Source organism: Anolis carolinensis, chromosome 3, assembly GCF_035594765.1.
Source record: "Anolis carolinensis isolate JA03-04 chromosome 3, rAnoCar3.1.pri, whole genome shotgun sequence".
Classification (NCBI taxonomy): Eukaryota; Metazoa; Chordata; class Lepidosauria; order Squamata; family Dactyloidae; genus Anolis; species Anolis carolinensis.
In genome coordinates this window covers 118,381,706-118,396,542 of record NC_085843.1, presented here as the reverse complement: position 1 = coordinate 118,396,542, position 14,837 = coordinate 118,381,706, and the positions used below count along the sequence as shown (strand labels likewise).

Sequence of the window (14,837 nt, the reverse complement as noted above, 5' to 3'; positions counted from 1 at the left end):
ATTCCAATTTAGCAGGAGGAAGAACTAGTTTAGACAAGTGTTTGAAAACTTGTACGGGAATCCAGACTTTCAACTGTGGAATGCCATTAACAGAAGCAGGAAAGCTCTAGTATGAAATATTACTGTAAATGGGCTGCGTTATATCACATTGCGCAGCAGTTTCCCACATCAAACACTGCCTTAATGTTCTGAGAAATTAAAGAAATAGAAACACCAAGGGAGAGAAATCACCAGGCTTAACAATCTTGACAGCCATTTAATCTTTTTCTCCTTCCTACAAAGTGTTTTCCCCCACCAGGCAGATTCATTAAATATATGCAAGATATGCGGCTGGGGAGACCATTCATCTGTGTGGGGTCAGAACTACAGATGAACAGAAAAACAAGTACACTGTATGAGTGAGATGGGAACTAGACATGTGCATAAATATTCACAGAGATTTTGGGATGAATATTTGGATGAATATTTTAGTATAAATAATAAAATGAACTTGCAGATTGGGGACATGAGATGTTTACTAAAGCTAAAATTCACAATTTGAGTATCATTAGATTTGAGCATTGGAGTAGGAGTCTGAAAACAGGGTTTGAATTCCCACTAGGCCAAACTTGTAAGGAAAACCAAACTTGTAAGGAAAACCCACTGGGTGACACTCTTTACTCTCAAAAACCTCCACGATAGGTTTGAGTTAGGGTTGCTTTAAGTCAGAAGGACTTGCATATACGCAAGAAATATTTCATATGTGGTCCTCACACAGAGTGATCTAAATGATTCTATTTACGATGTCCAGCTGAGGCCATTTACCACATTTTGAAATGCACAAGGAAGCCTTTAGGAGGGAAGCATTTTAAATAAGTGACAAAAGATAAACTACATAATGTATCTAATCCTTTATGGAAGCCAGTGTAGTTGTTTGAGTACTGGCGCACAACAACTAGTGCTTTATAAGATAAATATTATATTTGTGCAAGCACACCTTTGTCTGCAGTGCTGTAAACAGTATTACTAGCTGAGCCACTTTTTTCATTGTTAAAACATTCAGCAAGATCATAGAAATGTTTTTTTTTTTAAAAAGCGATAAATGTACCGGAAAATGGTAGCTTTGTTTTAGAGCCTACATACTTGTTTGTCATTTCTCGAACATATTGTTTAAAATGTTCCCACCAGCTATTCACTTTTTGCTTCAATGATACCATGACAACTGCCACATGACTCTGCTCCAAACACACCGTTGTTGTTAAGAGCTTAGTTCAAGAAGGTCCTGGTTGGGAATGACTCATCCACTTTGAAAGAGTTTAGATTTGGAGATATTTCATTGTTTTAAGATGCATCGCGCTTACCAGCCAATTTTGCCGTGTGGCAATAAATACCTTCAGCAAAAGTGGGACAAAGTGACGTATGAAGAACACATGAAACGGGTAAGCATACCTCAGTCTTGACAGGCAGAACGGGCTGCTTGTGCCATGCCAAACTTGTTGAAAGGAAATGCCTTTGCGTTTCTGCCAAAGATATAATAAACAATTAGCTATTGCTTAACTTGTTGTTTCCGTGTTCACTGAATATGACTTCTTCTTGACCCCACATTTAAAATCAAAGTAAAATTTCATGACCACAGTACAGAGAAACTGATTTTTTTCCCTCTAAATAAAAACGGTGTCAATTGCCATAGGTGCCTTATTTTTTCCTGTTATGGGCATCCATTTTTCCAGTAAGAAGTCACACATGCATTTAGCAGTGACAGTTATTAATGAGTGAGTTTTCGCCCTACCACAGTGAAATAAGTGAGGAACACCCTACACACAGGCATAAATATTCACACCACTATTCTGTATAAATAACTCTTTGTTGCAGATTTCGTGGAAGAAATGTTGATTTATGTTGGAATATAATAATACAGATCTTCCAATAGAAATCTCAGCTTTCTAGGCCTGCTTAGAGTTTTTCTAAATGTTTGCTGTTAGTTTGTATCCTCATTATTGTTTCTAAAACACACTTATAAGGGGGTTATTAATTTTGGTGCTATGTTTTACAATTTAATAAATGAAGAATTAAAAAACATATTTATAGAACACCTAAAATTAAACTAAAACTATAAGTTAGGTTTTAAAAGACAGAAGGAAATATATGCTCAGATTGGGAAGAGAATTTGCTCTATAATGGCCTTATGTGTTGTAACCCAGACAAAGTAGACTAGGCTGAACTTCTAAATACTCAATTAAAGTTTTAAATGACTCAAATGCTATAAATTTGGAGATGAAAGGAAACTTTCAGGGGCAATACTCTCTTTTGCTCTCCTTGTAGAGACATTCTTTCTTACTGCTGAGCTTTTGTGTCTTACCTAAGAGAAAGTCCCACTGAACATATTGATATATGTAGAGTATACATACTGCTGGAAGTGTTCAAAATGCAATAATACAGATATTTGCTTTCATCCTAATGGAAAAGATAAGTCTCTCCAAAAATAGGTGGTTTTTTTCTGCTCCAGCTCCAGACAGCCAAACCTGTGGTAGATACCTCTCCTCCTCCAACATATGGGCATCTTCATTTGAAGTTAAGAAAACTCAAGGTACATTGCTGCTTATAATTTGGTGGGTTTTTTTAAAAAATGTTTTATTTTAAAAGAGCCACCGTGTGCCCTCTAGGTCTGAATCTACACTGCCCTATAGTCCAGGATCTGATCTGCTTTGAACTGGATTATATGAGTCTACATTGCCAGATAATCTGGGATCAGATCCTGAAACATAGGCCAGTGTAGATCCAGCTTAGGATGCAAGAGGACAATTTTGTAATAATATGAGACTTATCGAGCCTTTCTCCTAACTTGGATGTTGATAGAAATGTTTTCAAATTTAAGGGAGAAGATACTCCCTCAAGTAGTGTAATGGGAGGGGATGGTGGTGGAAAAATTATCTCCCTAGATAGCACATGAAGCATTTTGATTTAAAACACCCAACCATACAAATTGAAGATGAGGATGTCCTGCATTCTCATGGGGTCATAAGGCCCACTAACCGCAGCTGCCCATCTCTGTCTTAGATCTTTCTATGCTGAAAATGTGATTGAATTCCATCGAGTCTTTCCTAGGTCACTTAGTTAGTACAGGTGTGTACAGGTGTGAACCTTTAGGTAGACAAGTTACATTGGTCACTTTCAAACATCATACAAACCAGAGAACCACGGGACTTATGGCTTACTGAGGGCAAGCAGCATCCTCAGTCACGCACAAATGCAATGATCATTGAGCTATCATACCCAACAAAAGTCCTCATTTGGTAGAGATAGTCCCAATTAATGCTCTCTCTACCTGCTTTTAAAAAAGTGTGGTTTCTCTCTCCTCCTCCCAGTTTCCTTCTTTACCCTCAAATTACTTTAGTGGATGCAAACTGATGGGTTCAGAGTGCAAAAATAGTTTGGACTGAATTAACTCAGCAAAGGAAAGAGGATGGCTTATGCAAACGCAGACTGCTGCAGTTTGCCTGTTCCTCCTCATAAATAACTTTTCCTATCTGGATTACAGTCTAATGTGGCTTGGCCACACTTGTCCCAGTTTTCATCTGTGAAATATTGACCGATATGGTCCATTGATTTACTGTAACATCAACTGGTAGCAGCCAGTGCTATAAAATAGCGGAGAAGAAAAACATGGAGTAAAGCGATATCCTATTTAAAGAGAACAAAATACAGTGCTAATTGTTGCCAAGTTCAGGTGTCAGCATAAACATACCATAGATCAGAAGTCTGTGTCTTCGATGTGAATGTCTATTTTGTAATGCTCTTAATGTGAATCATTCACTTAATTGTGTGATGCAAGTATAAAGTTGATATTATCAGTATTTAATACTGTAATCTGACCAACTGATAGGTGTTCTTATTTTAATTTATGAAATGTTTTAAGATACTCTTAATACAGTCGTGTTATGGTGCATTATAATTCTCAATTTTTTTGGTGAAGCATTTTAAAATGCATTGCGGAAAATATGGTACATAAATAAATTGAGTACAATTAAAATCAGAGGTACTTGCCTTTGATAAATGAGGGTTGCTGTAATTCTCAGGCTGGATCTACACTGCTTTATATCCAAGGATCTGATACCAGATCATCTTTTTATCCCAGATTATCTGGCAGTGTAGTCTCATATAATCCAGTTCAAAGCAGATAATTTCAGATCAGATCCTGGGATATAGGGCAGTGTAGCTCCATCCTATGGGCCCTTCCACTCAGCCATATAACCCATAATATCAGGGTAGAAAATCCCACAGTATCTGCTTTGAACTAGATGACCTGGAGTTGGTAGAAAAAAAGAGAAACTATTGCAGCTGTTGGGAAATAATATTTGGGGAGAAATATGTTGCTTTAAAGCTGTGCCTTTTGATTTCCCTATAATAACTGGATTCTCACTGATCCAAGTAGGAATTTTATTCAGACCTCTGGTATGATGTTGCAATGGTCTCCTCCTGTTTCTCATTAACTTGAATGATTGGGAACATTCTGCATATCTTAAAATGCAATTTTACTATGTTCTAAATGATGGCAAAATCTCCTACTCTTAAAACATTTATTGTGAATCTATATATATAAAAGAGTGATGGCATCACGGCGATTCACAAAACAACAAAAGTACAGGCCCCCCAACCTCAAAATTTGACAACACAACCCATCATCCACGCCTCAAGGTTGATACAACAAAAAGAAAAGAAAAATAAAGTCCTAACTAGAGGGAGAGCAATAATTTTTTTTATCCAATTGCTGCCAGTTTAGAGGGCTAATCTCTGCCCACTTGGTTGCCTAGCAACCAAGGGACAGCCAGGTTTCAGTTAGGGGACAGGCAGATTTAGGCCTCACTTAGACTTCTTCCACAGATTATCTAATTTGCACTGGATTATATGGCAGTGTAGACTCAAGGCCCTTCAACACAGCTATATAACCCATTTATAATCTTATATTATCTGCTTTGCACTGGATTATCTTGAGTCCACACTGCCATATAATCCACTTCAGTGTGCATTTTATACAGCTGTGGAGCCTCATATAATCCAGTTCTGAGCAGATAATATAAGATTAGAAATATACAGTAGAGTCTCACTTATCCAACGTAAACAGGCCGGCAGGATAAGTGAATATGTTGGATAATAAGAAGGGATTCAGAAAAAGCCAATTAAACATCAAATTAGGTAATCGTTATACAAATTAAGCACCAAACATCATATTATACAACAAATTTGACAGAAAAAGTAGTTCCATGCGCAGTAATGCTATGTAGTATTTACAGTAGAGTCTCACTTATCCAACACTTGCTTATCCAACGTTCTGGATTATCCAACGCATTTTTGTAGTCAATGCTTTCAATATATCGTGATATTTTGGTGCTAAATTCATAAATACAGTAATTAGTATATAGCATTACTGTGTATTGAACTACTTTTTCTGACAAATTTGTTGTCTAACATGATGTTTTGGTGCTTAATTTGTAAAATCATAACTTAATTTGATGTTTAATAGGGTTATCCTTAATTCCTCATTATCCAACATATTCGCTTATCCAACGTTCTGCCGGCCCGTTTATGTTGGATAAGTGAGACTCTACTGTACTGTATTTACAAATTTACCACTAAAATATCACAATGAATTTAAAACACTGACTACAAAAACATTGATTATGAAAAGGCAGAATGCGTTGGATAATCCAGAGCATTGTATAAGCGAATGTTGGATAAGTGAGATTCTTCTTTAATATGAAATAATTACTGGGATAGAATAATGCAGAACAATATAATCTCTAAAACCAGGACAATAAATAAACAGGGGAATTCCACACAGGAAACAATCAGGGCCAGCTAACACCTCCCAAAAAAGTATTCCCATCATCAAAGTCTGGCAAATCCTCTGTTTTCTCAGGGCCACAGACAGTAGAATATCGCAAACAACACCACTCTGAAAACAAGGGAATTCCAGACAGGAAACAATCAGGGCCAGCTAACACCTCCCAACAAAAAATTCACTCAGGGAGGAAACAGCCAGGCTTTAAAGCGGCAAGGCCATTACATCCTAATCATTTTTCCTAATTGCAGCATTCATACTTGCCTCCAACAAACAAAAAAAACCAATCAGAAATATTGTATATTCACAACCTTTAGGAAATAATATCCCCTGATGGCGCAGCGTGTTAAAGCGCTGAGCTGCTGAACTTCTGGACCAAAAGGCCACAGGTTTGAATTGGGGGAGCGGAGAGAGCCCCCACTGTTAGCCCCAGCTTCTGCCAACCCAGAAGTTCGAAAACATGCAAATGTGAGTGCATCAATAGGTACTGCTCCGGCGGGAAGGTAACGCCGCTCCATGTAGTCATCCCACATGACCTTGGAGGAGTCTACAGACAACGCCGGCTCTTCGGCTTAGAAATGGAGATGAGCACCAACCTCCAGAGTAAGACACGACTGGACTTAATGTCTGGGGAAAACCTTTACCCTTTACCTTAACTACCACCAATTCCTCAATACTTTATTTCCCATACCACCATACTTCACAACAGCAATGCGTGGCCGGGCACAGCTAGTTCTATTCTAAAAGAAAAGTGCCTAAAATAAGGATGGGGAACATGGGGTCTTCCAGATATTGCTGGACTGCAATTCCTTTCAGCTGTATCCAGCAAAGCCAGACGTGATGGGTGATGGGAATTGCAATTTGATTGGAGAGTCACATATTACCTATCCCTGTCCTTCACTCATGTCCCAAAGCAAAACTGGCTGTGATGATAGTCATTTGTTACTGGAGGGAGGGATGTAAGGAATAAATGATTTGCAAAATAATTCTTCTGTCTTTTAAAATATTTTAAGCTGGAAAAGGAACGTTTGTCAATCATTGAGAGAGACAACTATCTGCTACTCAGGAAGATATCTCATATTATGAGAACTACGGGAAGAGTTGATAACAAAAATGAATACGAGGCCAAAAGGTAAGGCTTACAATCGGAATGAGAGAAAGTTTTCCAGTTACATATTTCTCAAATGTACAAAATCTCATGACAATGCAGGATGACAATAGAAAAAGAAAATGGTAGGAAGTTGTAAATAACTGAAGTAAAAACCAGTATATTTTCTATCAACAACTCCAGTCCATAGTTCAGGTTCCACAAGTCTCTATTATTTCTGCAAAAGACTAATAAAGCTACTCCCTCAACATTTTGCAAGCAGTGCTTTTGATATATCTGAATATCTATGAGCCATGCCCTGGTGGCACAGTGGGTTAAACCGCAGAGCTGCTGAACTTGCTGACCAAAAGGTCAACAGTTTGAATCCAAGGAGCAGGAGTGAGCTGCCGCTGTTAGCCCTAGCTTCAGCCAACCTAGAAGTTTCAAAACATGCAAATATGAGTAGATCAGTAGGTACCATTCCAGCAAGAAGGTACCAGTGCTTCAGGCAGTCATGCCAGCCACATGACCTTGGAGGCATCTAAGAACAACGCCAGTTTTTCGGCTTAGAAATGGAGATGTGCACCAACCTCCAGAGCTGGACACGACTAGACTTAATGTCAAAGAGAAACCTTTACCTTTACGAGTCATGGGAAAAATCAATTGTGACTAGATATGTTATAAGTACTCAATACATGTTTAGGACAACTGATTGCCAGACTCATGCTAACTTCTAAAATTCAAGCAGTAGTATTTAGGCTGAATTACAGTGTGAAGCCAGTAGTTTGAGATTAACATAATTCATAGGCTGGATCTACACTGCAATATAATTCAGATTATCAATGTGGATAATCCAGATTATCTGCTTTGAACTGGATTATATGAGTCAACACAACAGTGTAGATAATGCCCAGCACAGAGCAGCAAGAAGAATTTCCTATCAGTTTTCCATATAAATATTGTTTCAAAAACCAACATACTGAGTTTCCTATGAAACTCTGTTCAAAAGATATGCCTACTAAAAGTATTTGATTTATGCCAAATTTATGGATTTTAATCATATGTTTTATATTTTTATATTGTTTAAATTGTTTTATTGGATTTTCATTGCTGTTTTAATTATGTGTAGGCATTGAATTGTTGCCAATTTGTACGCCGCCCTGAGTCCCTTAGGGTGAGAAGGGCGGGATATAAATGTTGTAAATAAATAAATAAATAAAATAAAGTACTTGCAGCCTAAGTGAAGCAGCTCTTTCCCTGTTGGATAACTGAGATTTGTTTTTCTGATGTAATTTCCTTTCTGGAGAAGAACACAGAAAAATGATCATGGATGATTATTATTACATAATTAGAATTTAGCCTAATCAGTTTTGCAAAATAAAATACTTAACTGGAAATATTTGCTAGCGAAAGTTGCAGGTATGATTGGTGATCTAGTGCTTCCATATATTACTGTGTTGAAATTTACAAACAGATCTGACTGTTTTCTGTTTCTAATGTTCCTTGTGTCTAGCACACAAAAATGAAAAACTCAACTGGCCACCTTGAGACCCTATATGGGGAGAAAAGCAGGTTAAAAATAAAAGAAATAATAATTATTAATATAGTCATAGCTGTCCTTTTACTTATTTACTTATTTACATTCACCCTTTCCTATTAATGACAATATATACAGCTCCTACTTTTGTGTTTATGCACAATTCAAAGCCACTGAAAGAAAATTTAAACCAGTAAAAATACAATAACCTTTGAAAAGGGAAAAAGTACCAAAAAGTCAGATGAAGAAGATGAAACAGAAATGTAGTGTGAAATGTATTCATTAGATAAAATAACAATTATTATATATAAAACAAATAACTGTCTAAATATATGAAACACCATAAGAGAGAATGTTAGCTAAGCTAACTAGAGATAAGAATTCAAAAAGTTTCCCCCCCAGATATATAGATATATCTTGTCCTTTAGCTTAAACAGAAAAATACGAGAGCAAGAATTACTAAGAATAAGCCGAGAGAATCGTGTCATTCTGGAAAGGATTACAAAGTGTCAGCCTCAATACAAGGTTCAGAAGTGGAATGAAGACTGGCAAAAGACTGAATACTACATGAACAATATCACAAGATACCCTCGTGGACTGCCCATGTTGCCAGATCAAAAGGTATCCTCAGTTGTTTAAAATTTCTTTTTTGTTTTTTTTGTTTTGTTTTTTTAAACTTTAATCCTACAGTTTAGTGAAAACCACCTTTTTTGGTCTTTATCAGTGTAAAGCTGGAAAATTTTCTAGGTGCTCCAAGAAGTTTCAGTAAAGATGAGGGGCTTAAAAGCTTGACAGAACTAATCTATCTTGTATTCGATTTCTCATAATTTATATCAGCTAGCTTTAACAACTGGGGAAAATAAGCAGGATCTGCACAGCCTAATTTCGATAAGTAGAATGCAACTGGTAAATAACTGGCCAATGTGTGCATAAAACATTTATCAGCTAAGTCATATATGCTATCCTATTGAGATAATATAAGTGATAGACAGCTGTTAAGGATAAAACTAAACATTATTTTAAATAATAGGTTTCTCTTGCTGTTATCAATGTTACTATTGTTTCAAGATTCAGTGCCAGATCCTGATACACCAGTAAAATGGTTTTTAAGGCTTACAAAGAATAAATCCAACAGAATCCATGCTTTATGGTTCTAACCCACACATATCTAAGGATTAAATGTGTTTGGATTCTTGACACCGCAGGTTAATCTGTGATGGGTCGCAGGTTTTGGGCTGTGTAGAAGGGCCCTCTGAACTGTGGATTCAGGAATCTAGCAAATATGCTCTCCTGTTTTGCCACTGTTTTGCCTTCTTATTTTGCCACTGTATCTCATTTCCAGAAGGGTCATTTAATGCTTGAGTTTTAATCCACCAGAGCATTGCAAAATGTAAACAGCAAGAAACAAACTTCACAGGAAAGGAAAAAAGGAGAGAGGGGCGGAAGGACACCTGCAAAGTGGTGGATTGGAGGGATGATGGGGCATGGGCAAACTTTTTTGTCTTGGGGCCACATTGTGGGCCTGGCTCAGAGGGCCGGGCCGGGCTGGAAGAGAGGATGGCCAGGCATTATGCTGCAAGGAGGGTGAGACAGGAGATGGCCGAGAGTGCTCCAGAGGGCTCTTAGCCACTGCATGCCTTCCTCGGTCCTTCTTTTCAAGAATCCTCTCACATTACCTCTCTCACTTCTTTAATGTCAGTTTTTATGTTCTCAACAAATCTTTTCAAGTCCTGTGTTGTTTCAAAAGATCAGGCAAAGGTTGGAGAAAAGGAAAGGCACTTTCCCTTAAGGATTGTAAGCCCATTATCTTCATGCAGCCAAGAGAGACTTAAAAGTGTCTCCTAAAGAATAAATTTCAAGTGGTAAAGCTGCTATCTATCTTACAGTTATCACAAATCTCAAAGCATTCCTGAAGGCAAAATTCCTGAACAGGATCACTTCTTTTATAAGGAAGCTAAAACGGTAATCCCCACACCTTAGGTGTAAATACAATTCGTTTCAAGATTAGATTGCAATGGCATGTGTGCTGAGGCCTGTTCTACACAGGCCTTAAATTCCGAAAGAAAGTAGGATGGAGGAGGTGGCTAGATGATGCACACCAAAATGCATGCTGGATCATGGTATGGCATGAAAAACACATGATAAAAAGGTTCACTTAAAACCCACGATCGGGTGAAAAATGTGCTACTGCAGAACATATTCCTGCACAAAAAATCACAAGAGTTCCTTGTGATACGCTGGTGTAGATTGCTCCAGCACTTATCCTCATTTGATAGTCCCGAAACAGCTGATGAGGAATGAAAACAGATGGAGACAAATGGAAGCACGAGAGGAAAGCGATTCCCATGAGAATTGTCTCCAACCATTCCTTTGTTTTCCTATTTCTGAAATGAAACAGAGCTTAAATTTACACAGTGGGTACCAGCATGGCAGGCAAGTGACTCCAAAGGGAACTGAGGTTCAAGGGGGCAAGCTTAAAGGAACCAGGAAGGTGAGGAGAGGTGATGACAGGAAATCTGCTTGTGTGCACTTTGTTCTATCTGCATCAGCACACATGTGGTGCAGTGCATCTCGGAGGGTCAATAAGAAAAAAAAATTAAAAGAAAACTTCCAGCGGATGTCCCATACCTTTTGCAGTTCCCTTCAATCCGCATTATCAAAATATTTCTGGATGCCACGAGACCATTACCCAGACAGATGGATCCATGAGAGAACTCTCCTTAAAATACCGGGGGTTTTAATCCCACCTTTTTACTCTGGATTAAATGCCTGTCTGGAAGAGCCCTGAGACTGTTCTGAAAAAAAAAGTTTTTAAAAAATATCAAAGAAGGGTACAGCGTAAAAAATGAAATCCGAGACAAATTGGAAACAAATTATACTGGTTATTTTAATATCTTGGGATTTATTGTTATTATTAGAATTGTGAATAATGCTATTTAGGTGTATGTATAGATATGGCTTAATTCAATGTTAGTTTTTGCTAGAGTAATTCCATTAAAATGAATAGGACTACCATAATTACAATTAAAGTCCCATTAAATTCTCTGTGTTAAAAAGAGTTAAAAAGAACTACAGTGGAACCTCTACTTAACAGCGTTTTGAGTTAACAACTGTCGTTTGGTCCAGGTTATGCTTTGATTTAAGAGCAGTATTTTGAGTTAAGAGCTAGCGCCAGAGGGAGCACTAGCATGAGATTACAGGGCTTCAGGACTTCAAGGGAGCAGCCTCCATGCCTCATGCTTCTGTACCTCATGTTCTTGTCTGCTTTGGGTGATGTGGTCCACTTTGTTCTTGTCCACTTTGAGAAACTTTGGGTTATTTGATTTTGTGTGGTTTTTATTCCTGGTATGTTTGGCTTCAAGAATAGAGAGAGGGGGAGAGAGCAAGAGAAGGAGAGAGGCTGGAATGAGTACAGTGTAAAGAAAATGATGCTCCAGCCTCTTCACTTTGCGCTTTGTGCTTCCTTGTCACAACTTTGTGTTACCATTTTAAAGCTGATCTTTCTTTTTTTTATTGTTCCATATGAATGTGCATTTATACATGCTTTGCCCAGCCATGCATTGCTGTGGCTTATGGGAATGATTTGTTGGCCAGGTGAAATAACAGTGAATAGTCTTGCAGTCTCAAAACCTGGCCGTTTTCTGGAGTAGCTGGAGTAGCACCCTCAATCAAAGAGCCACTTTGAAGCCTGGCTACTTCCTTTGTAGGGGAATCATTGTTTGGGCAGCTTGAATTGCACTGAATAGTCTTGCAGCTTAAAAGCCTGGCCGCTTTTTACATAGGGCATCCTTACTAGGCCAGGTTGAATGGGACGGAGTAGCCTTGTGGCTTCAAAGCCTGGGGATTTTTCACCTAGGGGAAATCTTGGTTTGCCAGGTTGAAAAGCACTGAATAGCCTTGCTGCTTGCAATCCTGGCCGCTTTCTACTTTGCGGAATCCTTGGTTGGCCAGTTTGAATAGCAATTAATAGTTTCGGTGTGGCAGGTATGAATGTTGAAATTAGGCACCCTTATTAGCATTTAATGGCCCTGTAGCTTCAAAGCCTGGCTGCTTCCTGCCTGGGGGAATCCTTTGTTGGGAAGTGTTACCTGGCCCTGATTGTTTCCTCTGGAATTCCCAATTTCCCTGCTTTCAGAGTGTTGGTCTTTATTTACTGTCCTGGTTTTAGAGATTATATTGTTCTGTATTATTATACCACAGTAATTATTTCATATTATATTTATAATCTTATATTACCTGCTTAGAAGTGGATTATATGAGGCCTCTTCTACTTAGCTGTATAAAATCCACACTGAAGTGGATTATATGGCAGTGTGGACTCAAGATAATCCAGTTCAAAGCAGATAATATAAGATTATAAATGGGTAATATAGCTGTGCGGAAGGACCTTGAGTCTACACTGCCATATAATCCAATTAAAATCAGATAATCTGTATTTTATAGGCAGTGTGGATTAGGCCTAAGTGCACTCTTCCTGTGCCTGGGCACCATTTTTGCTGAGGGAATTGCTAGGATACGAAGGGGGTGGGGCCTAAAGGCAGTGGGGGGGCGGGCGGGCTAAAGGCAGCAGAGTCTACCTTTCTAACTGGCAGTTAGGGGAAGAAAGGCTCTTCCTCATCCTCTGTAATTTGGACTATTTTTCTAGGGTTTTTTTTTTAATTGAAAGACATATTTTGGATGACCATGTCTTTTGTGGCCAAATTTGGTGTGATTTGGTTCAGTGGTTTTGTTGTTGACTCCATAGTAAAATGAACATATATATATATATATATATATATATATATATATATATATATGTATGTATGTATGTATGTATGTATGTATGTATGTATGTTATTTATAAAGTACATTTTCTTATTAAAAACATGTAACAAAATTTGGAGGTTTTTAGGGGGAGGAGAAATGGACTAATAGTATTTCAATGGGAAAATTCACTTTGAGATAAGAGCAATTTGAGCTAAGAGTTCAGTCGTGGGATGAATTAAACTCTTAAGTCAAAGTATTACTGTATTAGCTAAATTACTTTTTTACTTTTTTGCAATGATAAAATGATTAATTTTAAGAATACATATATTTACAATCACATGAATTTATTTATCCCTGCGTAGGATCAAAAACTCAACAAAATAGAAAAAAGGAGACAGAAAGAGAAACATCTGAAAAATGAATGTTTGAAAGACAAAGCAGGAAAAAAAGAACTAACTGAACACAACATCGAGCCAAGCAAGGATCATCAAAGAGCTAATTCAATATAAAAGCTGTAATTTTATTTCTTATAGAGGCAATACTGACAGCAGATAGCAAATCTTAGGCCAAGACTCGATACTAGACAATGCCATCTTTTTAAAATATAAATACTGTAAATAAATAAATAAATTTTAAAATGTTCATTCTAGTTAATAGATATGACACATAAAGAAGCAAAGCAACAATTGTTAGAATAATTAAAAAGTAAATACAATTGAAATGACTGAAGAATACTTGGAAGAAAACAGGTTAAGGCTGTTAAGTGTTTATATGAAGATTATCAGGGGTTAGGTGGTTCAGCAGTAGCAAAAATCACAGTATTAATCATAATGTTGAAAGAAAAAGGATACCAAAAGATTTTAAATGAACTTTAAAAACATTCATAGGAGTAATCTCTTGGTATTAACTACATTCAGTATCAATTAGAACATCTTTCTTTCATAATTCAAGTCAACTTCATGGCTTTCATGCTCCAATTATATCTACTTTTGGTTATCTACACAGATTGATCTGTAGATGAAGATATAGGCTATATCTACACTCCCATATAATCTAGTTTCTGAATCCAGATTTTCTGCTTTGAACTAGATTATATGAGACTACATTGTGAAATGTAGCAGTCCCATCATATACACTGTATAGCAGTGTGGATGGGGCCATAGTCAGTATCCTTCCAGACAGACATGTAGCCGGGGGAGGGGGGGGCTTGAGGGGCTTCAGCCCCCCCCCCCCCAAATTATCTGGGTGGTCCACGAAAAGTTATTTAAACTGTTATGTTTATTCATATCATGATCTGAGCACCATGCTCAATATATCCCATATGCATGGGGGCACTGGCATAACTATACAAAAGGTTTGCTAGGGTAGATCCTCTCTCACGCAGACTCAGCCCCCCCCCCCAAAAAAAATCAAAATCCTGGCTATGGGCCTGATTCCAGAAGTTTAATCAGCTTCAGGATCCAAGAATTAGGCATTCATCTGTTCCTCTGGCAATACAATATTATGGACAAACGTTCTACTGTGTTAAATTACTTACTTTCAAATAACTATTAAGACTGTTTTTTAAAAAAATCATTGCCTGGACATAGCGTTAAATCCAGACTTGATAATATTTAGGGTACAGCCATTGAGTTTACTGTGTGTGCTCT

At 37.6% G+C, this 14,837-nt stretch overlaps 1 protein-coding gene across 1 annotated transcript; it reads left to right on the top strand.

Moving 5' to 3' along the window:
* The first annotated feature begins 1,212 nt into the window (after window positions 1-1,212).
* On the top strand, window positions 1,213-14,603 carry cfap97d2 (CFAP97 domain containing 2). Its single transcript, XM_003218755.3, has 5 exons — window positions 1,213-1,418; window positions 2,486-2,566; window positions 6,832-6,950; window positions 8,871-9,063; window positions 13,551-14,603. The coding sequence occupies exons 1-5, from the start codon at window positions 1,326-1,328 to the stop codon at window positions 13,695-13,697; spliced, it is 633 nt and encodes a 210-aa protein (XP_003218803.2). The 5' UTR covers window positions 1,213-1,325; the 3' UTR covers window positions 13,698-14,603.
* The last annotated feature ends 234 nt before the right edge of the window (window positions 14,604-14,837 follow it).

Excerpts from the sequence above, each read along its gene's own strand:
- cfap97d2 (XM_003218755.3), top strand. The coding sequence starts at position 1,326 with ATGCATCGCGCTTACCAGCCAATTTTGCCGTGTGGCAATAAATACCTT. Across the intron at positions 6,951-8,870 it reads AATGAATACGAGGCCAAAAG|CTTAAACAGAAAAATACGAG; the intron begins GTAAGGCTTACA and ends CTTGTCCTTTAG. Across the intron at positions 9,064-13,550 it reads CCATGTTGCCAGATCAAAAG|GATCAAAAACTCAACAAAAT; the intron begins GTATCCTCAGTT and ends ATCCCTGCGTAG.